Raw genomic sequence first — 26,953 nt, 5'->3', positions numbered from 1 at the left:
AGAAATGGTATACGGAGAGCCATTAAGATTGCCCGGAGAATTTCAGCTACAAGTACGGATGACAGTGCAGACACAGCCGACTTCGTAGTGGATCTGAGGCAACAAATAAGAAGAATAAGACCTATCAACACCAACCACCACGGAGAACGACCCAGCTTCGTGTTCAAGGAATTGGAAACGTCACGATTCGTTTTCGTCCGACATGAGGGCCCAAAATTAGGCCTGCAGAAACCCTACGACGGACCATACGAAGTTTTGAGGAGAGATCCAAAACATTTCGTAATCAAGATCAAGGAAACAAGGAAACGACGGTGACGATCGACATGTTGAAACCAGCCTACATATTCGACAATCTCGAAATTAAGAGCATGAGGAAGATCACAAAGAAGATCCAGTAGAAAACGAAGCCAATGATCAAGTAGTATCCCGTAAACAAGAAAAACCAGATCCGGTAGGAAGGTACACTTCCCAAAGAAGTACCTAACAATGATTTCGTAACTTCGTTACTGGTGGGTGTCTGTGTAGGGAATCTATCGATTCCTTTGAAAATATTCTGAGTCCGAAAACTGAAGAATTCGGTGTACAAACTTAGAATGATCAATGCCACACCCCTAAGGGATCCGTAGAAAGGTTTTGCTAACGGTCGAATGGAAAACGGCCTGAATGCCCATAAAACTCGGCATTTCAGGGCGAATAATTCAATTGAGTTCAGACTAGTCTACGAGAAACTACATCTATGTACATATGTGCAACACTTGCACCGATAACGAGAAGAGTAAAGATTTTCACATCTGTTCCCGAGACACACAATTTTTAGTGGGTTGGAAATAAATTGAATAAGTGTTTTTATCCCATTATTTTATTTCCCTAATTTGTCCTTGGCCGTGAACTACTTTAGTCACAGTATAAGGACTACAACCCACAAGAGTTTTCGGTGGATGGAATAGGTTGCCAAATATTGTTGTTGGTGCAAGTTTGGTGAATTGTTTTAAGAACCGACTTGACCATTTCATGAGCAGAATCGCCTCTAACTTAATTGAGTAACTATAATTTTGGGCGGGTTTTTTTTTATTAATTTCGGAAGTATTTATTTTGTAAGTTTGACTTTATAGTTAGTTGAGTGGCTTGAAATATGTGCAGCTTTTTTAGTATTCTAGTAGATTATGAATCCATTTTTTTTTTTGTTATTTTGAGTTTATGGGTGGAAACCCCTGTTTTTTTTGCTAAGTGTGTGACAGGGTGTGTATCGCTGGATAAGTTCACCAGCGATCTCAGTACGTAACACCAAACTCCTGGGAGAATGGGAGAACAAACTTGGCTCGAGAACTCCTCGCCAAACTCTGTAAATTATCATCTGTGCAACATGGGATAAAATTCCAGTCGATACCTGCGATTATGTCAAGAAAAAATTGAGACAGGTGAACATTTGCTCTTATTGTGAAGCTGGCCTCAGGAAAAGGCTACAAAACCTTCGCTCTTGGTTTAAAACCGGAAAAAATGATATATGCGAAACCTAGGGAGGTATATATGCTATTGAAATTGTGATGTCCGAATGGTAAACAGCGTTGTGTAGCACAATAAATCTTAAGGTCGAAGCGGGGGTCAAAGTGTTTGCAAAGTTAACTGGTCCTTATCGCACCTTTTTATATCCAATCTAATGATGGAACGTTTTTAACTCATTTTCCTTTTTGGGAGAGAATTGGTTTTTGCTTATTTAAGGACATCACAATGGTTAATCCAGTTAAAGCTCGATTTAATTTTTTATGGTCGGACGATCGGTATATCAGAAAATTGACTGATAGTTTCGCAAGTTCCAGTGAGATTTTTTATTGAAATTGTATTGTTTTTGTGACAGTGTCAGTGTGACTGATATAATATCCAAGAAATTATCTAGATGATGAGTTCATCTCTAGGCCTCTTTTCTGTAGAAGTACAGCCTGGCTCTTTCTGCCGTTTATTTCAATTTTTATTTGATGAAACATTCCTCTATTCATTCTAGTGCTTCTTGCAGTCTTTTGTATAAAAACGTGTGTTCTACGTTATCTGACTGCTATTCCCTTATCATCTACAAATAGGGCTAACAGTTTCTTGACTTTTTGGGATGTAGTATGTATATATTTATATGTTGTTGGGGGGAGGTCCTAGAGCTGAGCCTTGAGGCACTCCTGCTTCCACTTGGCTATCAGTATTAGAAGATAAAGCGTAATGTATTTCTCTCAGGTATTTTTCTTATTGTTGTGCAGGTTCTGGTAGTATAGCCTCCCATCTTCATCTTGTAGGGTAGTCCTTCATACCAAACTCGGTTGACGGCTATCTCAACATCTAATCGCAGTCAAGGGCGTAGATGTGGGGGATACTGGGGGTAATTACCCCCAAGAATTCAGTGGCGGTTTGTCCTATGAGGCAGATAAGGCAGTGTCTCACCAAATGAATTCTGGAAATTGCACGTAGCAATAGAATTAATCGAATATTTTATTCATCTATTTCATCCTCAATTTCAAATCATACGTTACGCCACTGGAACTCTGTTCCATAATATCCAATCAATCTCTCGATTCTTGTATATTCATTTCACTTCCTCTTTAAGAAGTAAACGGTTTGAGGCATGCCTCACGCGCTTCCTTGTCTAGCGCGTTATCTACATCGACGCGACTAGAAATCGAGAATATTCTTACGCCTAGCCCTAGCGGCTTCTAATAATAGATTTGAAGCATGCCTCAATCCGCGGTCGCCTCTTCGAGAGGGTCAAAGGGCGAACTGCAATTATTCGAATTAGACACTATTCGGGTTAATCAGGAAGTGGGTAATCGGGTTAGTTATTATGAAAATACATAACCTATTAGTGCAGCCAAATTTTACCTTTTTTCAATTCTTCTAATTCCGAGATGCACCAGGTATACTATTAAGTATGTTACCAATTTCTTTCTATTTTCTCTGTGCACCTTTGTACGTGAATTGATTCGAGGATTTACCCGTTTGAAGATCAGCTTTTTTTTTTATACTCAAACAATTTCTTTGACTATCAGTCATTTGATTTCTACTTTCAATTTTTTTTTTATATAAGTACGTTTCATGAAACAAATGGTCGTCAAGAATAACACTTTGGAAAACCACTTGCACTTGAACCATTCGTTCGTGAAATGTGTACGTCAAAAAGATCTGTAGTGTCTTTGTCTGGCGTTCTGGTTTTCGGCCACACTTACTTTGGCACGGCGAATTTATAGGGGTCGACGCGTTGCAGCAGAGTCACCTCTCCCCCAAGGTGTGAGAGGGTGTGTCTTAGGCAGTGATCACTGGATTGCCTAACTGATGAGTCCACCAGCGATCTCGGGATGAAACATAGTAATCCTCTGGGAGAGGGTGCACCTACACAAACTTAGCTAGGGAAAGACTGGCCAAAGATCACTTGTCGGGGAGGGCGGGCGGATTGTGTGAGAAGTCATGGAACAATTTCGAAAAATAGACAGGGAAATTCAGGAAGTGTCCCATCGCCAAATCAAACACAGCACTGTTAATTTTTTACCAAACAGTGGATTGTTGGACGTAACCGGAAAATTTCTTTCCCGGCCCCGGGCTGCTGATCTTCGGCTTAGAAGTACGCGGTCCTATATAATTATGAAATAGATCAAATTAACGTTAGTGAAGTTATGTAGCCCCAATGAGACTTCCTTCTACGAAAGAAAAAATTTCAAAACAAATATTTGAGAGATATGTGAAAAAAGTTTTTTTCCTAATCTAAATAGTCTCAATCTGTACAACCCTGTCGCGAATAATCAAACCTCCACAAAAAGAAAAGTAGGACAAGGTATTCCTATATCCAGTTTCCACATTTCTGGCCAAGTCTTAAAAGAAAGAGATGAGACATGAATCAATAATGAAGTCGACTCCGAAGTAATGAATCTCAAAGTAGGTCTAGTGCATCCTCAAAATTAAACGCTGTTACAGCCATACATGCCTTATTCCGACTTTCGTTGGCGTTTAGCTTGCGTTGCTATATCGTTTATCGATACAAGCGCCCTCAGCATATTGAATATGCAAATAGCCCTCATTCATGAAGCGGAAAAGGAAAGTCCTCAACATTTCTAGTGGAAAATAAACACGAGGGAAAACTGAGCATGTACCGTTTTATTGATTCCACAAGAAACAGCTGACTTGGTGGAAAGCTTCAGTCGTAACTGGACAGGGTACTCACTACAGTGAATTTGCTCATAGTTTAAGTGTCTTCAATCTTCTTTCCTATTTTTTTTTCGAATCAACAATATTTGACCTTTATATCTGTGTCGTTCTTCAATCCTCTTCAAATTTACATTTTTGTGGTATTTATGGAATATGTTAACAGAGATGGATTATATAAGAGAGTTTGATATCAGGCTCGATAAGGAATACTATTATCCTGGAGAGCAAATAAATGGAAACGTAATCTTGGACACCATCGAAAACTTCAAATTGAGGAGTGAGTTTTGAAAGAATGTTTTTCTTTTATATCGTGTCTTATCTTGGCTACTCTGGTGGAACACGTGGGGAAGGGTGTGTCGGATTGTACAATTTGCAGGAGATTCCGTGCTTCATATTTTCGAATTCTCTTTCATAACATTGTTGAAATAATTTCACTTCGGCAAAATCAGGACAAAATTTTTTTTTTTAATTAAGTATTAACTATGTTGATAATCTAGAAAAAACTTCTTGGAATTTTCTTACAAACTATTAATGTAATCCAATGAAATTTGGCACATGAGTGTAGTTCTTTTGATGAGATAGGTATATGTATGTGTTTCAAAGCTATTACTAACAAGATTCCACTGGTTCTTTACTGCGTGGTTTTATTTTATGTGGTTTTATGTTATACACATATCGAAAATCTTAAAGCTTGAATGGTTGCAATTTGAAGGGATCTGTTGGAATGTAATAGAGTCAGCCGTGATAGGGAAATGGCGTATATGGGCTTTAAAGATCACTGAAGTTTTCCATTTTATATTAACCTTTTTTTATGCAACTTTATTATTGAAACATTGATTGAAGGAATCTAATATCTCTAAGTATATGTAAATATTTTTTTCATGTATGGAGAGTGTCAATTTGAAAAGGTACTACCTTCAATATCTCGACCCTCATGCAAAATCAGAAAAAATGCTAAAATATGTAAATATTGGTTCGTAGGGGACATTTTATACGGTTGGTTCCAATATATTTATATCAACCCTGTGAGCGGTTGACAGCAACCACTAAAATCTTAAATGGACAGGGGAGTTGAGTAGTAGTAGAGTAGTCTGCAAGAGAAATGGATTATTAGAAGAGGGCCGATTGAATGGCCATCACGCTCCACAGGCTTGACAACTTTAGATTTTTCCTCTGGTGACATTCAAAGCCGATTGTGTATAAAAGCCCCGGGATGTGGAAGAATTGAAAGGAAGATTACACACAGCATACCAAGAAATCTTAGTTCAATTTTTCCAAAACGTAATGGCCGAATTTGAAAGAAAGTTATATTTTTCTTCACAAAATAATGAACAGTATTTTGAAAATTCAAATTTCAATGTTTCCTTGCAACTCTTGCTATCGTAACTATTCTATTCTCTTTTTTTAACTAACAAAAAAAGTCAATCGAATTAACTTAAAAACAAGATGTCACTCAATCCCCATTTGGGATCTGAGGGGTAGCTATCATCCAGTGGCGTACTTAAGGGGGGGATAAGGGGGATATATCCCCCCAGGAGGAATAACCATTATACACAACCTTATACATCACAATCTTATTATGAGTAAGCAAAATTCTTTGGAGAACTTCTTCTTATGTCTGGGTACGCCACTGCTATCATCGCGCTCACAGGGTTGATACAAATTAATTGGAACCAACCGTATAAAATGTACCCCCGAAGGAACTGAAGTTTACCTCTTTTTCCATTTTTTCTAATTTTACATGGGGGCCGAGATATTAACGGTAGTACATTTTCAAATTTACACACTGTTTAAGTCAGATTATGATTCATAATAATCAAAATACTTTTGAATTAGAAAACTTTAATAATAATAATAATATATGTTTATTCACCTCATAGTATACAAATCAAAAATTTCAAACTAAGTTACAATTTTTGCGTACATTGTAGTTGTACCTTTAGATATCATACATATCAATATTATATTTATTGAGCATCAACCAAGATCGATCACGATCCAAAAATAGAACAAAAATACAAAGGTAGAATAAACAGGTCTTTACACAGAAGCTCTAGTAGAACTATTGCTTGTATGTGGTTTGTATGTTTGAATGAACCGTCTCGTATGGAACAACTTGGCAATGATATTTGTTCTTATGAAAAATTAGTGTTACACTCCTGAATACGATATGAAAATTAAAAATGAAATACTTGTTATCATAAGCTGTGCTCAGTCATATTCTAGGGTTTGTATAGTAACGGTTTATATTTTTCGGAATATTTTCATAGAACTAGAATTGTGAGAAATCTTTGAAGGTACTCATATCTTACTAATATATTAGATTTTTTTAGACCTTCCAACTACAAAAAGAAAAAAAGACTCACATAAAAACATAGCTTTGAATTGTTGAAAAATACACTTCATCAATGAACAATTTCACAAAAAAAAAAATTGTTTTCAATCGCCTCATATACGATCATGAAATTTGGCTCAAACATTCACTATTTTAAAACTATTTCCAAATTTCACTTCGACTCCCGGATATTTATTTTTTCAATAGATTTTTGGAAAGAAAACAAAATTTTACATGGATCCGGAACTATAATACAGATTTTGTCCAATGAACTCAACTGAGTTTTCGTCCTTGAACCAACACGAAAAATTTCACATCTCTAGCTAATTATGTTCGAGAGTTTTCATGTACGTGGCAGACGTGGCCTGAAAGACATAATTGATTTAGACCTCAAATTTTTTATTAGTGAGTCGAACTTCACCGTTCCCAGAAACTAGCGCTCAAAAATTATGACAACGAACATGATATTTTTATTTTCATATATATTATTTTTCAGCTATCAGAATTTTACTCAGAGGAAAGGCGCATGCAGAATGGAAAGTTCTTCTTTCAGGAGACAGAAAAACGGTAAGTTTTTATAGAAGGAATGACCTTACCAATTAGAAAGAAAATTTAGTTTTTAATATTTCATATTTTTTTTCAATAATATGAATGACCAGTTTATCCTAATAATTTTTCTTTGTAGTTGTTTATGTGGAACAATTTAAAAAATGTAAATATAGGGCTTCGAATGCTCCTTGTTCGTATAGTGGTGTTACTATTCTATAGAATCTTGACTTAATTTAATGCAATTATGTAGTTTGGTTTTAATTTAATGATATTGAAGAAGAAGATAAACATTTTTGAAAACATTTTGAAAATTCAGGACTTTTTAGCGGTGTGAGTTGTAAGTTGTCGATTGATAAAAAAAAATTACAAATGAAAAATTCATATTCAAATTCGGAGATTCAACTCAAAGTGGATACTAATGATAATAGAAATAAATAATTTTAAATATCGAAGGTTGAAGGGCAAAAGTGCATAAGCGACGTTTTCGGTTAAATTGAGTTATATATAATACATCGTAAGAATCGCCAGATTTTTCCGTGTCAAATGTTTTGAGTTTCGATACTTTGCGTCGAATTCTGTGTCGTTGTACAGATTTTTGTATTAACCAATTTAATTTATAATTAATTCTCAAATTTTGGTGATTAGATAGACAAATCTAACAAACTGAATTATTCAAATAGTCTCTTCTTCCTTTCAAGCAGTATTACTTAAATGTTATTTTTATTGTTTTACTCGGAAGCAATGAATGTGTAAGCGGCATAATCACCTTAGGTGATTTTCGCCATAGGTGATTATGCCGCCTTAGTTCAAAGTGATGTTATCTCTTTGTGGCGGTTGTCCTTCTTTAAACTTTATTTACAATTATTGAAATTGTATAGGATGTCGTATAAATTAATATTCCCTGAATTAGATTTTCACCGATGCTGTCGCTTATTACTCTGAAGCATGACCCTATGTCCTACGTGAGCGACTAACGCTGTGTCCTACGTGAGCGATTTATTGCGAGCGATGAGAGCAACGCGACCAAACGCGATTTATCAAACCTTGGAATATAATAGCGCTGTCCTACGTGCAGTCGTATCGGTCGTAAAACTGTTACCCTATGTCCTACGTGAGCGACTAATGTTACGACGCGAGCGACGCCAATTTTATGTACTACGCGAGCGATGTGAGCAGCGCGACTTTTTTTGTCCTACGTTGAAATCTACAAACGCGACACGACGCGACATAAATATGGTTGGGTTGGGTTGGGATTGTGCATTGCGGAAGATCAGTCCGTTGTCATACGCTTGTAGAGAAACAGTTATAATGAGGTGGTCAAGAAAACGTAAATTATTCATATGTGAAAATGTGGCTTCAAAAATGCTAATTGTAAGACGCAGAAGAATGGGAAGAAAGAGAAATCCAACAAATTAATTTTTTTTGGAACGAATGAATTTTGGAGAGTTTCACCACTTATATAAACAATTAAGGACTTCTCCAAATTTATTCCACAGTTATTCTAGATTGCTTCCTACAACATTTGACTATATAGAAACAACCAAAAAAAAATCTAAGAAATACGTAAACCAAAACCATTACTGAATTGAAATATTTTTTTTCAATCTGCATGGATACCTACGTATTACATTTAAATAAGGTTTATTTATTATTACTCAATGATATATTAACCTCAACTATATTTATTTCCTTCAAATGGATATTTCTTCATCATTAGTAATATAAGTTATGCGTAAATAAATGGAGTGGAATAATAAATGATGATTATTGGTGGGATTTCAAATAAATTATTTATTTCCATGAAACTAATATTTGTTTGACCATAGATCCAATAAATGATTCATTAACTATAATGCATTTTCGATAATATCAAATAAACACTTCTCTCAGTGTATATAATACTATAGTTAATTTGTCAATCTCACTTGTTTGCCCCAGTTCATCGGCAATTCTACTCCATTCTCTATCCACCAACAGTCGATTATGATATCTTTTATTAGTCTTGTCCCAGAGTATACTGGAATTTCTAACAGCCAGTATTAAAACTTCGTTTAAATCATTCATTGTAGAGCGGTCGAAGTAAACGTGCCTGCATCAACAAGAACTACTGAAGTTCGCGCGAATTCCGCTTGGAAATATCAAATAATTTGATCGCCGACAGAGCGCGAAATTTGCCTGAAACAGTTTTACGACCGATACGACTGCACGTAGGACAGCGCTATTATATTCCAAGGTTTGATAAATCGCGTTTGGTCGCGTTGCTCTCATCGCTCGCAATAAATCGCTCACGTAGGACACAGCGTCACGCTGTGTCCTACGTGATTCTTTCAACTGTACATCTGACCATGAAATACAAGTCTCTTTACTCCATCTTCAAACTTGGACACTGTCGGTTATAACAGATTTCTTGTTTTTGAGGTTTCAGTTATATTTGGTTAAACTGTTTCTCCTATAATGATAAGTAACGAAATTTGTATGGAAGCTTGCTTACCTGACTGAAATTTCATGTTATTTTCCATTTATTTCTTATTTACCGAAACTAATCTCGAATATTTTCTGTTTGAGTAATTTTTCTAATTGTAATTTTTAACCAAATTGCGTGAGCGACATTAATAAAAAAAACAGAAAATTTTTCATAAAAGTATGAATATCATGTCTTACGATGGGTTTTATGAACTAAAATAGAACACGGAAATAATTTGTTCGATTCACCACGATAAAAGTTTTATGAAATCCACCATTAGAGATAAATTGATAGATTTTAATAAGTATTTTACAGAAAAATCGTTTCACTAACCAATTCGTAGAGATTTTTTTCTGATTTTTGGAATGTTTTTTGGCTAATTGCACATCATATTTAGAAAGTTCTCATAATGCACTAAGTTTTGAATCGGGAATTCTCTATAATTCATTCTTCCACATCTTGATTTTATATTCAAGGGTTATTTCGTTGGTTGTTTTTAAATTCATTTCATATAATTTTGTATTATGGTGTTCAACTACTGAACTACTACCCGGTGGTAATAGAATTCGAATTTTATGGTTATATTTCAGAAGCAATGAATGATGCTGGGTTCCTTCCATTGGCAAATTTTCTCTGAGTTGTTGGTAATTTTGGGGACCGCAGCCCCTAAGATCCACCCTTCCTAGCTGCGCTAGTGGTAGTAGTATTTCTTTGTGGAGTTTCGAATATTATTTCAATATAGAATATTGATGATTAAAGATATTGAATCATAAGTAATGACTAATTTATAAATTTTTTTGATGATATATTATTATACTCCTGCTTTCAGGTGAAAGATGATCAATACTTCATCGACGAGCGTCAAGTGATATGGGGTGAAAAAAACCTTGAAACTACAATACCAATTCTACCAAGAGGCCTACACAAATTCCCTTTCAGGTTCGTGTCTGCCGATTTCTATTCATTATGTTCATTACAATACAACGTCTTTCTTTTATCCATGGAATGGTTAGGAAGTTTTGACAACAATGTCATCATTAGAAACTAAATGTGTTCAACCAAACTCCTCCCATTAACTATTTCACTACTTTTGCGCCTAAAATGTTCCAACACTGCTCAATAGAATGAGACTATTTTGGTATTGAACTGTATAACCCTAATATGTGAAGTGAAGATAGCCATGTTCGTCGCCAACATTCGTCGCGAATAGGCACTCCAAGAAGAAGAAGAACCCTAATATTTACTCTTGTTATTTATATCATCTTTTGCAATCAAATACTTACATTTTGTTTGTAATAGATACACAATAGGAACTTTGATAATCAAAGAGAAATGAATTGTCGGAATGAAACAAAAAATACTGCTAGGTTAATTGGGCATGGAAATAGTTCTGTTCTCAAGGTTTTTTTGATAGGATAATGGTCAGTGTAAAATAATAGCCCAAATTGAATAGATGATACAAAAAGAAGATAATACAAATATCAAAAACACAAATATATATGCAGGGCCCCCGCAACCGCGCGTGCAACGCGTGCACCGCACGCGGGCGCCACTCTAAAAGGGCGCCAAAACCTCTTATAGACCGCATGAAGAACCGAGGGACCAAAGGTTTTGGAAAAAGATTTCTCAAATTTTTTTAACAATTTTTTTTCCAAACTTCTTTTTTGCAATTTATACAAGTTTCCGAACGTCGCAATCGGCATGAAATAGCCAGATATTGGTTTACAAAAACGCATACTCGATGCTAATCCTAGGGCATTTTTTGCATGTGCTGCACACAGCTTTAATTTAACTGAAAATGATGCTGCTAAGGTTTCAAATAAAACAGTGGACTCTTTTGATATTGTACAAGAACTTTATATATATTTCTCTTCATCCACAAGAAGATTGGAATGTTATAAAAAAGCATGATCCTCAGTTACATCTAAAACCCCTAAGTGATACTAGATGGTCAAGTAGAATTGATGCTAAAGTTTTATTTTATTCAAATATGTTTAGAAATATTAGCTTTTAGAAATAGCAGAAAATGATACTTTTAACATGGAAACTAGACATAGACATTTCTCTTTTATTAAATATTCATTCTTTTGAATTTATTTGAAGTATAATAATTTCTTATGATGTTTCATTCCAGATTAATATTGCAAGCAAAATGATGCAAAGTGTAGCGATTGACATTAAAGTGTGCCAAAACTATTTGAAGAATTTAGTTGATCATTTCAAAAATTATAGGGATGATAATGTTCTCGTGTAAAAACTTGCGGAAGCTGGAAAACTAGCGGCTGCTCTTGAGATAGATCAAGGTTTTTCTCTATTATATACTGTAAGACGAAAGTATAAACCAAAATTGTTCGATTATGAACAGACGGATGAGGCACCTCAAGATCAAAAAATCGCTTTCAAAATAAATTTCTTTTTGAAAATAATTGATCAAACACTAAGTTCCTTAAATAGTAGGTTTACGATAACGTTTTTTGTTTTATTTGTGATATTCTTGAATTGAATGATAAATATCTATTAAAATGCTGTCAATCTCTTCAACAAAAGCTAACTGATTAGGAAAAAAAGAGGCTGACGTGAAAGAAAATGATTTATTCAACGAGATAAAAGCCCTAAGATTGTTTTCATTATCTGAAACGAAAATCCTCTTGAAATTCTACAATATATTTTCGAAAATAATCTTACTTCTTCTCTACCGAATCTTAGTATTGCCTCAAGAATCCTTCTCACTTTACCTGTGTCTGTTGCTTCTGGTAAGAGATCATTCACTAGATTAAAAATAATTGAAAACTTTTTGAAGTCTACCATGTCATAAGAAAGATTTTCTGGATTGGCAATCTTAGATATAGAGCAAGAGATACTCGATAAAATTGATTGATTGATTATATAAAAATTCTGCAACAGCCAAATCTAGAAAAACATCCATTCAATTTCTGCATTGATCCTAATCAAATGTTTATGCCTTCAAGAATAATTTATAGAAGAATACAGCTTAAGTTTTGAAACACATTAAAAATGTATCATGTTACAACTAACACCATAAAGTTCTTAAGGCAATGAAGGTTGCTGATAGATTTTCAACCATTCTACACTAAATTCTCAACAAAACGAAAAAAAATTCGATTATCAAGCAGTGCTTTTCTCCACCTACCCCCTTTAAGGGGCGCCAAAATATGTTCCGCACGCGGGCGTTGATGTCCCTTGCGGGGGCCCTGTATATATGAAGTCTAATGCTGACAGAATTAAGGACATTTAGCTTGATCGAGCAATTGCACATTAATTCCTGCTGATAATGAAAAAAACTCAAATTATTCGGGAATTTATTGAATATGGAATGCATTCGGTTTATTCTATGAAGGAAATTGACCGATGCTGAATACCACTGGATAATAGATGTTGTGAGCCTTAAATAAGAAAATAATAATTCGGATCTGTTATCTCCTAGATTCTCGCTTCCCGAATCCAGTCTGCCATGTTCATTCGAGAGCAAGCCGACCTACATAAGGTACTATTTCAAAGTGACGATCGACATCCCTTACGCAAGCCCACCCCAAGGGATGAAATATTTTACAGTGATCGGACCACATATTGACTGCATGGAGGAGCAGTACCTAGTGAGTAGATTGTTTGTTTTTTCGAAACAAGTAGAACCGATATCCTTTTCAGAAGCCTGTAGTGTTGGAGGATAGGAAGAGTACTTGCTGTTGGTGCTGTAAGAAAGGCACCCTCATGTTGAGGGGTGTTCTCGAGCGATCGGCCTATGTTTGCAAAGAAAGCATCAAATTGAAGGTGACGATCGACAACCAATCGGAAAATGAAGTTAGGTTGGTTGTTAGATTAGAACAATGCTGTGAGTTCTTCATAGATAGAGGTGTTCTTGGAGTCAGCAAAGATTCCAAATTTCTGGTCTTCGAATACAGGTGAGCATTACCAATAACACAAGACAATAAAAAAAGACGAATAGAGTCCAGATTTAAAAAAACTAATTGTAAATGTAAATAAAAAACGTCACCATATCTTTTCTATCAGCTTTATGTTTTTGAAATACAGGTTAACTGATGATAGTTCTGATATCAGTCAAAAATAAGGAAATAAATATATCTTTAGTCCTCAAAATAGAAATTTCCTACTCAAAATTAGATTCTAATTAACCTGTATTTACTTGAATTAACCTTCATATATTAGGTTGACCCGCACTACTCAATACCATGTTCTAAATTACTTATTATGTTCTTGGAATTCCCTTTAACCCTTCCCTCACATAGTTGCTTCATCTCCACTAATGTCAAAGTCAGATACATCGTTCTTAGTCGTATTCTATTTAGTATTTATTTATTTATTTATTATTTATATTTAGTATTTATTCTATTTTCGCAAGTGTAGTTGTAGTATCATTTTGTGTGAATTTTCATCTCTTTGTAGTATCCAACATTGAACTGAAACAATGACATTCACTAAGGGAAGTAGCTGTGTAAATCATCCTCATGTGTTTTGTTATGCATGTGGCAAATAAACTTTGAAAGAAAGCAGAAAGACTATTTCTGACTTTATGAGACAGGCTAATGGTCTATTTTGATTCACTTTGATAAGCCATTTACTTCCAGATGGCTTACGTCACCCTGAAGTTACTTGGTTGCTAATCGGGGGATTTTTACCTGGCCATGATAGCAGTGCTATCTGCGTATCTAGCTAGAAAAGTTAGGTCAGACTTGGGCATGTCGATTGTATATGCTGAATACAGAAAAGGATACAACACACTACTTTGGGGGACTTCGGTTTTGAGATCTTTAGGGTCAGTGAGTCTTTGTGGGTGTTTGCTCTGAAGGAATGATTTTGAAAAAAAGAACGGATGAGTTCACACATTGGAAGGGGCACATTCGCTTCATACAGTTTGAAAACGAGACCATCGTGACATACGGTGCCATAGCTGATCTGTGGTGGAATGTAAGGGGCGGAGTCCAAACTGTTCTTCTAGGAATTTGTTCTTGAGCCTGATGTTGTCGACCAAGTGGAAGTGGATGATTCTCCGAGTGATTCTCTCGGTAGCTTCTCAATTGATTATAGAATGCTGATCAGCCGGTGCTTTTGGGAAACTTCTGATCCTTTATTGGCTTCTGTATGAACATTACGGTGGCTCTCTTCCATCTATGTAGCAAATATCTTAATTTCAGAATGTGATCACATACCTGTAAGAGCTTCAACTGATCTGTCTGGAAATCTGGAAGTCTTTTCTGAGATACCATCGGGTCCAACTGGCGTCTTTTCTTCTTATGGGGAAATGATTTTCCGAACTTTCTCCGTGGGGGTTGGGTCTATTATATCCTCTTTGCAGGGAGTTTTCCGTGAGATCATCTATATGTATTTTTCCTCTTCATCCATGTTATCCATGCGAATGCTTCTGCTTTGTCTTGATCTGTCTATACCATTCTGTCGATTGATACGTGGATTTGAGAGAGTGCTTCGTGCCTGATTTCAGAAAATTTGCCATGTGTCAGATCGAAACGTTTTCGGTCGTCAGCTTTTGCTTCTAATTTGTTTGCCATTTATTTTATCGGCCGGATATTTGGTGAGTGCCATTCTTTTTGCCATCTCTCTGTGTATACATTGTCCTAAGGTTCTACCATAGTATATGGTTCTACAATTCATGAACATACCCTAGTGAACTACGAAATGCTTCTTATTCATAATATTGTCCCAAAGATTTACGATACATTTTTCGGGATGAAAAAAAAAACATTTTTGTGGAAGATGTGAAACTTCTTGTACTTGTTTCAGGGGGAGCAATGTCAAACCACACACAAGAAGCAAATGGGACAGTGCAAATAGCTTAGTGATTCCTCCAATGCCAACAACTTTAGTTGGCTTTTGTAGACTGGTACAAATTTATTATATTTTGACTGTGAGTATGATTGGAAATAATACCAGTGTTAGTAAGATATTGACCTGAATTTGAATAAAACTTTAATAAAATAAGGAGTATGAGAGCCTGGGGACGTCAGACTTATGTAATGGTATAAAAACTGAAATTTTCGGTAAGCAATTTCCCCACCAGGGTCAAGTTGGAATGTCCAATTGGATCATCTCGGCAAGTAGCAGGTAGGGGGTAATAAAGGAGCATTATATTGGGACCAATAATAATAATGTAATATGAATGAAAGCTGAAATAATATACAGGGAGAGTCAATAGTGCTCGATCGGTCGATAACTCCTGTAAATTTTGGGATAGGAGAATTATTCAAATTTTGGACGGAATTGATAGCACTCAACGCATAAGTTCAAATTATTTTTGACTTTACCGGCTGGTCCGAAATTAGTTGTTTTTTTCAATGGGAATGCCCATTTTTTATATAATGCTCATAATTTACATGAAATTCTGATTTTGAAATACCCCACTTGTCATCATTTATATATGTTATTTCTTGACGTAGGCTACACTTTTCGAAAAATTTCATGGTTATAATGGTTTGAACTGAAGATAATATCTTTGCCATTTGAAAAAATGGACTTATTGACATTTTTCAAGTTTCATTTTTAAATAATTGCAGTGTCCTTCGGACCACCTGTAGAGAGATCCGTAAATTTACAGAAGACTTGAACACTTTTCGGGATTTCAATAAAAATAAATCGTACAATTATTTCGAACGGTTTTCAAGATATGATCTTCAGTTTGAAAACCATGAAATTTTTGAAAAAAGTGAGTACATATGTGAAAAAGTACCACAGGTAAAATATGTCAAGTGGGTATTTCCAAATCAGAATTTTATGGAGATTATGAGTATGATATAAGAAAAAGACATTGGCAATTAAAAAAATCGTGTTTCACCACTTTCGGGGACCACCTGTAAAATAGAAAATAATTTAGCTTATGCGCTGAATGCAGTGGATTCTGTTAAAATTCTCCTCGCACAAAATATACCGGAGTTATCGAATATTACTTGGACGACTATCAAAAGATGTTACAATACATAGGTTAGCCTATGTTTGTATCACTGGAGCTATGAGAACGTGCCCAACTAGGGTATTGGAGATCATTACAGATCTCACACCTCTTCATCTAGTGTTTAAGAGAGTGGCCTAAGAGGCCAATCCAAGACTATCTAGGGACGGTACCGGCAATGAGGGAATTAGGAATAAGAGAGCCTGGTCCTCGTTGACTAATTACTTACCATCAGTGAACCTTCTCAGTGACGGGATGATAAAGAAAATAAGCATCGAAGAAACCTTCATTACGATACTAAGAAGAAAAGAAGATTGGGAAAAGAAATCTACAATCCCAGTTCTTAAAAAGAATAGCATCAAATGGTTCACATATGGTTCCAAATCCACGACGGCGACTGGCGCTGGAGTATTCGGGACTGGTACCAAATGCTCAATTTCGCTAGGCCGCTGTCTAAGTGTCCTTCAGGCAGATATACTTACAATAGAAAGATTTGTTAAAATTAACCTACCAAGAAACTATCAGAAATGCGATATAGCGATACATTCTGATAGTCAGGATGCAATCAAAGCATTGAGCTCACATATCATTGATTCTAAGATGGTATTGAAGTGCCGAAGAAAACTCAATGAATTAGGGAAGAATTACAAGGTCTTTTTAATCTGGGCTCCCAGCCACTCGGGAATTAAAGGGAATGAAGAGGCCAACACACTCGTTAGAAAAGGAGCACAAACACCTTTCATCGACCCGAAACATTTGTGTGGCGTAGACAAATGTCCCTACAAGAAAGAGTTTCAGGAGCAGGAAGAAACCAAAAGCGAAATATTCTGGCGGACTCTTCCTGGTTTCTTCGAAACTTTGACTCTACGTGATCTAAGAAGTATCTGGATCTTATTAAAAATATGCTTCACCTCCTCACTGGATTCGTCACAGGGCATTATCGCCTTAGGAAACTCCTCATGAGAATAGGTCTAACAAAAAATAACGTGTACAGATTCTGTGGGGAGGAGGAAGAAACTCGGGATCATCTGATGAAGGAATGTCTCGCCATCGCTAGCCAACGCAAAACCTGCTTTGGACACGAAACTTGTAGAAGTGGGGAATTGGGCTCTTTGAAGCCATCCCAGATATTGGAGTTCATTAGAACTCTGGAACTGGAATGCGAGCTGTATATCACATTATGGAGAGAATAGCTCTGATGGGGGCACAAAAGACCATTAGGCCGCAGTGAAACGAAACCTCCTTAATTAAATCTTAATGTTAGATCTTAAAATGAAAATATTTTTTGAATCGACCAACACTTTGTAAAGTGGAACACTGCTTTCCATTATTGAGTCCCAATTTTATGAAGCCACCGCTACCTGCCAAATCCATTACGATGATCTATGTAAATTGTTGGTAAACATTTCTACTTGACCCTATTGAGTAAATAAACTTTCAGCTTTCATACTATGACCTAAGATTGGCGTCGATGGGTTTTTACTATGAAGCGAAAAAAGCTTTACTTCGAAAAGTGTTAGACTCACTCAAAGTTTTTGATCAGTGAAAATTATTTGCAGGTGAGCCTATATAGCGATAAGGAGCCTGATCTCGTGCAAATACAATTCCCGATAACGATTGGAACAGTACCCTTTAGAATCCCGAACAGTAACCAGACACCGACAATAAAATATGGTTAGTACTTTCTTTGAATCTCATATTAAAACACTAACTGATGACGTTTCAGAACATGCGTGCTCTCACGTAGAAGGGGGCAGGTATATCGGTCCTGAATTCCTTTTGGGACAGGTGTACGATGGTAACGAACACCATTTGAGGTATGTTGCGATACATATAACTAAAAATATGTTAAATGTTATAAAGGGTTTTCCGATAAGAGGTTTCATTTTGAAAAGGACGCTATCTGAGCAACTGGCACTTTTGAATCAGTTCCTTTTTGACATTTGACAAGTAAAAACTACGTCAAAATGCTAAAATACACGCTTCAACAATAAATTGAAATTGTTGAAATTTTGCTGTCATAGTTCGCAATACTGAAGCACTTTTGGATTGTCGTGAAGCAGCTTTCAGCAATGCTGAAACTGATTGGAACATTCTAGATGTTGAAACAAGGTAGTGAAGAATCGAAACCGTGTATCTCAAGAATTATTAAGAATATTGCTGTTGTAGTCCGTAATGTTGACGAAAAACAAGGTTTGTCGATTCCTCGTCGTTCAGGGCTGTCGCTGGAGGGGAAGTAAGGTGAGCGCCTAGCGGTCAACTAGGGCGGCATTTAAAGCTTGATACTCAAAAATCACATGTGTTGAAATTCAAAATACTAAATGAGATTTAATTCAGTCAACAGGAATGTTACCGACAAATTTCATTGGCATCAAAACCATCAAAGGTGCATTATACAGGGTGGCCATTTGAAAACGAAACAGACGAGATTACAGACGAAATAAAGTTTTTCGATAGAAATGCTCGGACAGGTCGATTTCTGTTTCGAGGGGGACAACTTAAGATGTAGGTTACGGACGCATAGCGTTTCAACCCTTGCTACTACAACCCTCACCCCCAAATTTTGAATAGGGAAGATGGGGTGAGTGATACCTCATTTGAAAGGTATTTTTATAGTGATTTCAGCACAGTAATTGTTTTTTCATTTTATGCATTAGTTCTCGAAATATTCTTAACTAAGTATTTGAAAATGAAGTGGTGTTTTCATGGCACTTGTAGTGTTTTGTGAAAAATCGACATTTTGAGCTTCAAAACAACCATGACTGTGGCTTCCTTCCTAACTAACTAACGCATGAATATTCCGAGAACTAATGCATAAAATGAAAAAACAATTACTGTGCTGAAATCAGTATAAAAATACCTTTAAATTGAGGTATCACTCACCCCATCTTCCCTATTCAAAAATTGGGGGTGGGGGTTGTAGCAGCAAGGGTTGAAGCGCTATGCGTCCGTAACCTACATCTTAAGTTGTCCCCCTCGAAACAGAAATCGACCTGTCCGAGTATTTCTATAGAAAAACTTTATTTCGTCTGTAATCTCGTCTGTTTCGTTTTCAAATGGCCACCCTGTATTATACTCATGAATATCCAGATGTCGCGTAATCTGTTCATAGTGCTGTTTACGAGTTATTGACGTTAAAAAAACATACGCACTCATCAGGCTTGTCGGCTTCGCTGAACGTTGCCAAATGAATTTTATTTCCACTTGGGGCGGCTTCTAGATTATTTTTCTTTTCAATTCTCAATCAAAATGTTGATTCCTCAGAATGGAATGAAAAATATCCGAGAAACGATTCAATTTTTTCATTTGCATCATATCCTTCTTAAGAAATATATTTTTTATTGCAAACCACATTTAATTATATCAAAATATTTTTCATTTTTTATATCAAATTAAGTAGTATTGGGCGCGGGCGCATTATTGAAAATAATGGTTCTTCCGCATCATCCGATTGTTTACTTTACTTTACTCGATAATCTTAAAGAAAAAAAAAAACAAATTGTTCAATCTTTTTGTGAAGTAGAAATTGAGAAGAAGAACTTGAAAACGAAGGGCCCGCTCTAGAGAAAAGGCAAATGATGGAGGGCGGCATTATATACTTTTTCGGGTAAATCTAGATTCCTGGAAGAATAAATTAAATAAATTTTTTTTTTAATTTCAAAAAATTTCACAAATGATTTTTTTTATCAAATTCAGTAATCTTAAACATCTCTGCATCGAGATTGTCTGCAACATCTAGTCGAATTTAAAATAATGGTTCATCCGCATCATCCGGTTGATTCATCAAATAATATTCAGGAAAAACAAGCAAAATGTTCGAGCATTTCATGAAGTCGAAACTCAGCAGAAGGATTTGAAACCTGAAATCAATTCATATATGTATTTCATTATTTATTCACTAGAATTCAGTTGAGCAGATTTATTGTTCATTACATTCCACGTTTCCTAAAGCATCTATTCGATTTAAATTTGAATCCATAAAAAATAATTACACTTAAAATACATTTTTTTTCTCTCTTGAAATACTTTTTATGAAGAAGTGTGGAGTTTCGAGTCCTCAAAGATGAAACTCGTGAAGTTATCGAGGACATACAGACGCAAAAGTGCGAATTGGTCTTGAAAAATTTCATAAAATGGATATGGCGGTGTAACCGTTGTTGTGGCCTTTTGGCTGATATTGTTTTCCATCGTTAAGGGCACATCATCCTCTTAACAATGTAATAAGCCATCCATAGATTTCTTTAAAATATACTCGTATTTTATTTTTTTTTTTTGGCAAAATGAAACCTCTTATTGTAAAACCTTCAATAACGAGAAACATGTAGAATATCTTAAATCATTGGGAAGAGTGGTTCACAAACTCGAAAAGTCGCAGAGAATACTGAAATTGATACTTGAATATGTGTAAAAAAATGATTTGAGTATTTAATTTCTCCAATTCTGTGGTTATTCCGTTCATTCTTCCACATCTTGTAGAACAAAATCGTGCGAGAATATATCAGAAACAGTTTTCATGGTTATATTTTATTATTCTATGTTGGTACTCCGAACTTTCCGCCACGGCTTTATCTGTCAATTCATCAATTTGCCTTAAAGAAATCAGTTCTGCCAACCAACATTTTTCAATGCAAAAATCACTAAATTATATTTATGGAAATATTTCATTAATTTCAATGAAAATGCAATGAATTAGATAAAAATAATGTATAATACTCGTACAGAAGGCTCATTCTACCACTCGTTCATTCCAAAACTCGCCACTACGTGGCTCGTTTTTGAATTTTGAACTCGTGGAAGAATATCAATGCCTTCTGCACTTGTATTATAAATAACTATTTTCATTGATATAGGTGTATTATTCTACTCTTACGTTTGTACCCGATAAAACACATTGAAATTTGATTTTTGCTTATTATCAGTTATATTGACTTTTAAAAATTGAGGGGCTTGAATTGACCCATTCCAGCATAACCCCATAAAATAAGATTTTTCGTCAACAGGTTTTAGTTCAAAATAGTTTGAAATAGTACCTATACAAATTGATTCGTAGAATATAAATTTGTTTTAGACTATAACGATGATTTTCATAAAATTTTAGATGGAGTTGAGAAAATGAGAAATTTTCAACTGCTGGTTATTTCAAAACTACAAACTCGATCGAGATCAAATTTCAAACTTTATGCAAAATTTTGTGTTCATCGCGTCATCAGAAGAAAATTAATGAAAAATAAGGGAAACAAAATCCAATACTTCCGAGATAACGATACGAGTGAGTGAGTTATTTCAGCTCCATACAAAATTTTATATTGATCTCGTACTAGATTCAAGATTCGAATATTTTGAAATTCAGTTTGTTCATTTGAAATGATAATCGCATCATCAGAACCTTTCATTAGAATGAACTAACCTACAAAGACATCAAAGTAAACTAAATCTGAACTGGCGCTCAAAAGCTCCTGACTCCAAGTTAGTGCTTTTTTATATATTGAATAATAAATTGCATATTTGAAAACAAATCTCAGCAAGATGTGTATTAAATATCGATTATTATAAGCACACTTTTTAATTTGGTGGTCTTATTTGATATATCACTTTTTTTGCAGAGAACCTGTTGTTTTGTACAAACCGCTCTACGTCACAGTGGACAAAAATGCAGAAAATTAAGGAACATGGCAATAAGAAGCAGGGTTTTAATTTTTTCAGATCAATTCGTGAAGACTGAATATAAAGTAAAATAGCGTCAATTTTTTAATTTTTGTAACTTTACAAAACAAAAAGTAATATCCAAATCGACTTAGCCGAAATGTAACATTGAAAAATATGAAATTTCATTTTAATCATGTGTGGGGAAAGTTCTCGTTTACGATAGAACTTTTTTGAAGTTTTTATTATGCGTAACTTTTTCGACACACAGATGTTACGGTGATTATAGGAATTGGATCGGGGTTCAAGAAAAATTATTTATATTGAAATTTAATCAAAAAAAAATTAATGAATATTCTAAGGACCCTGATAGAAACTTTACCCTTTAGTCTGAATGAATAGGTATTAGTATGCGTAATATTAACCAAGAAAATTTTTATCAAGTGATTGTGTTTAAAATTCCTTCATATGTTTTTCAATTTATTTATATTTTTGTTTTATGTAATATTGTGATTTGAAAAATTTAATTTTTTGATGGGAGAATATTAGCCAATACCACATTTTATTATGTTTCAAATTTGAACACAACTAATTTGCTGGCGCTAGCGCAAAAATAATATCGGTTATAATTTCAAAGAAATAGCCCTGCTATTATGAATTGAATATTTTGAATGTCTGCCCAAAATACTACTAAAAGTCTGTTACCTTAACTTCAATGTAATGTGGCCAAATTTACAATTATACCTCTTGATATATGTTTCGATATTAAAAATCCTTGTACACAGCTCTACTCAATAACCATCATAGTAGGTGGTAGGAATTTTGAAAAAAGTTATAGGAATTACAATTGTACAAATTCTTACCTACTCAGTGTGTTTGTAGTTCCAACTATGCAGAATAATATAATCAATTTGCCTTTTTTCATTAGCTTTTTATAATAATGTGTTATTTAGTAGATAAACTAAATTTTTCTTATGAACTGTTATTTCATCGCACAAAATGTAATGTAATTATTTCAGTAGGTACAGTTCAATAGAATAATTCAGTGTCTTCAAAGATAAAGATCATTGGATTGAAATATTTCATTTGGAGATTCGACAAATCGATACCAAATAAAATACTCAAGTAAATGGGAATATATTCAAAAAGGAGGATAAAAACTAAATATTCAGAACAAATAAAATCAATACAAATTTTATTGTTTCTTGATGTGCCAAATTTTAGTTCATAAGTGACTACTTATGAAATACTGAAACATCTTACCGATATGAGATTCTGATGATTTAAAACAATGACTTTCAACGAACTGTATAAATTTAATCTATATAAATAGAAAACTTCCATGGCAATTTCTGTGTACAGCGATTTTTGAAAAAATATTATTTTACATAAACCTATTGAATATGATCGTGATATTCTTTCAGATATATTTTTTGTATGAATTTCGAATTTTCAGATTGATTTACACAGTTTTGATGTTTATATATAGGACAAATAGGATATATCCGAGAAGAGAATTTATGAATGTTAATATTGTGAATGTTGATATGTAGTTAACAGAAAAAATATCGTATATTTATATGGTTGTTAATTTTTTTTGTCATAGTTAATAAATGTTTCCTTATAAAGAGGTGTGGAATGGAATTTGTCTTCTACTCGTTATTTTTTCCGAATCTGGTCCAAATATTAACGACCCAAATTCATGCCTAGATCCAAACCAAGGCCCAATCCTAAGCCAAGTCCCATTCCTTGCTGCTGTCTTTTTCGGTTCTGTTCTTGTTGCTGCATGTTTTGACCTTGTTGAGATTGCGATTGAACGAAGGAAACAAACATCTGAAAATATAATTTTCTATAGGATTTTTTTCACGAAACCTAGGTAGCTAAATATTTAAATGGAATTCGGTGCTATGAAATGATTATTTTTGATATAACTGAATGTTGTATAGGTAGTTACAATTTCGAAAAAAAACTCGTTACGAATAGAACAGTCATATTGGCTTAGTATGCAGGTATACCTACAGTTGCGTACCCAGACATAAGCCCTGAGGGGATAAAGAGTTATAAACGAAGTAAAGTTTTTGTTTTCTTCTTGAGATTGATTATCACCTGTCGAAATGTCAAGTGTCATACAACAGTTGACATTTCGACAGGTGATAATCAATCAAATCAATCATGCAAAATTAATTCAAAAGAAGGAAAATTGATGCATGCAAATCTTCAAGTTTTTCGCATTTGAATACTCAAATGCGAAAAACTTGAAGATTTGCATGCATCAATTTTCCTTCTTTTGAATTAATTTTGCAAAGAAGTTTGTTCACTCAGAATAAGATTTTGATTAGTTTTGAGATCATGCAATACACATTAAAAGTTGAACACGGAATATAAAAAGGATTTTATGGATATTATTTAAGAGCATCACGTTCAAACGACTCCACGAAATTGGATAATTCTTTTTTGTTGTGTTCATTACTTTCATGAGAAGATTTATAAAACAAAATATCTTCGAAAAAATCTTACGGAAACGAAAAAATAGGCTTTCCTTTTTCTTCCGACCGAGCGAACAGTCATAAAGTATAATTTGACACTTCGAAGAATGTATTTTGAGTTGCCTTACAAGATATGCGCAGCAGGGCTGGCAGCTGATGGGGAATATATTAGAAAATGTTCACGTCATCCACCACAAACTAATCAAAAGATATACTAAACCTAGGAACCTATCTTTGTGAGTGAAAATGTTAACGCAGTAAGTACCTAATGTAATACAAAGTTCCGACAAAGAGATTCTTGGCGACAAAGGAATAATTGGGTATAATATGATCTCATTTATGTACTTTAGGGTCCTAAAAAAATTGGAGAAATTGCAATCATGGATAACGCGATTGTTTATCATCAATTTGGCATTTAGAGCCTGATTGTACAGTGCATCCCATTTTGGGTGAGACAGCCAGGTTTCTCGCTTGTTATTTAAGATAGAGCCTTGCGGTTTTCACGTTCCTGTTCTACTTTTTCGTGAAACTCAAGTTGGTTTAATCAGATTTTGCATAACTGTTTCTGTCAAGAGATACAGGGTGATTTTGGAAATTGATACTTTTCGGACCCCTCCTTTATCTCCGAAGTTATTAGAAATAATGCTGATGTAAAAACTACCTCTGAATCAGAATTCTGCGTAGAATCCAGTGGCGTACTCAATATTTTTTTTCGGGGTATGGTTTTGAAGATTCAACACAAACCTATATTTTTTTAAGGGAACACCATGTATATCATTACTACGTTGAATTTGTTATTTTTTTCCCTTCAAAATGATGTATGGTACTATGTAGATAGGATGTTCAGAAATGTTAAAAAAACAATAAAACATCAAATAATGATGTTTTTTTGTTAAGGGCAATGGATTTCCCATATAAAAAAATCAATAACAATAATTCTTAGCGATGACAGCTAGATCAGATTGGTTTTTTTCCCTCCAATGCCTACTTGATAAAACAATGCTCCCAAATGCATAGTAGCCATAATAACAACAAGGATCTTTGTATCATCAATGACCTACTACTTTTAGAAATCGAAAGTAATAATCCCCTTATTGAAACATAGAAAATGCATGGCCTATTCACAAAAAATCATCATTATTTGATGTTTTAGTGTTTTTTTGACATTTTTGAACATCCTACTTACATCGTATCATACATCATTTTGAAGGGAAAAAAATGACAAATTCAACGAAGTAATGATATATAGGGTGTTCCATTTAAAAAAATATAGGTTTGTGTTGAATCTTCAAAACCATACCCCGAAAAAAAAAATTGAGTACGCCACTGGATTCTACACAGAATTCTGATTCAGACATAGTTTTCACCTCAGCATTATTTCTAATAACTTTCCAAAATCACCCTGTATCTCTTGAACGGAAACAGTTATGCAAAATCTGATTAGACCAACTTGAGTTTCACGAAAAAGTAGGACAGGAACGTGAAAACCCCAAGGCTCTATCTTAAATAACAAGCGAGAAACCTGGCTGTCTCACCCAAAATGGGATGCACTGTACATAAATACTGATTGTGGCAATGACAGTCGGATCAGATTGAGCCTTTTGATATAACCGCTGGTTGATGACCTCGTTTATTCAATTTTTGCACGATTAAATTTTTGAGCGTTTTGACTTCCAATATTCCTCCTGTGGGAGATATATCTCCTTTTATCTTCCCTTGGGTAAGACACTGCAGGTATAATATAGGGTATATATTGCTAGTGTAGTTGCTCTTGTTGTGGGGTCAAAACTATAGGCAATCTGATTTTCATCACCCTGAGATACATAAAATTTAACATTGAATTTGAATACTCACAAGAAAAATACATAGCACAAAAATACAATTCCAAGTTATCATCTTCATGGTGACTGTATATTTGAAGTAATTTTCAGCACTTTTTATGATAAATTTCCGAGATAAAAATCAGTTTCGTGAGAAATTTGCATGTTTGCAAATTATAACTTGTTCAACATCGAATAATTGAAGCTACTTATTCATAGAAAAAAAAAGGATGTAGGTATAATTTTCATTGAATGAAGTGATTTAAATATATACATATTTCTGCGTGAGTGTTAATGATAGATGTGTTCTGTTACTGAATATTATATTGGATGTGGAAAGAAGAGATGACAAAGTAGGTGAAACGGGATTAGATCAGGTTTGTTCAGTGAATTTAGGATGAATAGAATATAAAAGTACTCATTTGTTCGTTTATTTTTTTAGCGCTCGTTCCTTGAACGATTCACTTCATTTTTCGAATTCGATTTGAAACGGTCTGAAACGATTTGTCATACTGATAACGGATCTGTCCTCAATTTCGATTC

The 26,953-nt window shown here is 34.6% G+C and overlaps 1 protein-coding gene and 1 long non-coding RNA gene across 3 annotated transcripts; one reads left to right on the top strand and one right to left on the bottom strand.

Moving 5' to 3' along the window:
* Positions 1-4,150: 4,150 nt before the first annotated feature.
* LOC123676351 (arrestin domain-containing protein 3-like) lies at positions 4,151-23,732 on the top strand. The gene is made up of 9 exons (XM_045612213.1): positions 4,151-4,453; positions 7,008-7,078; positions 10,354-10,463; positions 12,970-13,138; positions 13,191-13,444; positions 15,300-15,423; positions 18,021-18,135; positions 18,188-18,278; positions 22,065-23,732. The coding sequence occupies exons 1-9, from the start codon at positions 4,330-4,332 to the stop codon at positions 22,123-22,125; spliced, it is 1,119 nt and encodes a 372-aa protein (XP_045468169.1). The 5' UTR covers positions 4,151-4,329; the 3' UTR covers positions 22,126-23,732.
* LOC123676353 lies at positions 23,283-26,565 on the bottom strand. Of its 2 annotated transcripts, none has more exons than XR_006746920.1 (2): positions 26,445-26,565; positions 23,283-23,937 (listed from the first exon to the last, which is right to left on the bottom strand). It is a non-coding gene; the product is annotated as an uncharacterized LOC123676353 (long non-coding RNA). The 2 variants fall into 2 exon arrangements; XR_006746921.1 differs by lacking the exon at positions 26,445-26,565 and adding an exon at positions 24,134-24,229.
* Between the last annotated feature and the right edge of the window lie 388 nt (positions 26,566-26,953).

Source organism: Harmonia axyridis, chromosome 3 (genome assembly GCF_914767665.1).
Source record: "Harmonia axyridis chromosome 3, icHarAxyr1.1, whole genome shotgun sequence".
Classification (NCBI taxonomy): Eukaryota; Metazoa; Arthropoda; class Insecta; order Coleoptera; family Coccinellidae; genus Harmonia; species Harmonia axyridis.
Note: the sequence above shows the minus strand (reverse complement) of the source record. Positions and strands in the feature narration are given on the sequence as shown.

What these genes read in the sequence shown, in the direction of transcription:
- LOC123676351 (XM_045612213.1), top strand. Translation starts at nt 4,330, where the DNA reads ATGTTAACAGAGATGGATTATATAAGAGAGTTTGATATCAGGCTCGAT. An exon ending in GCATGGAGGAGCAGTACCTA is followed by an intron (nt 13,139 to 13,190) that starts GTGAGTAGATTG and finishes TATCCTTTTCAG; the next exon opens with AAGCCTGTAGTGTTGGAGGA. An exon ending in GGTAACGAACACCATTTGAG is followed by an intron (nt 18,279 to 22,064) that starts GTATGTTGCGAT and finishes CTTTTTTTGCAG; the next exon opens with AGAACCTGTTGTTTTGTACA.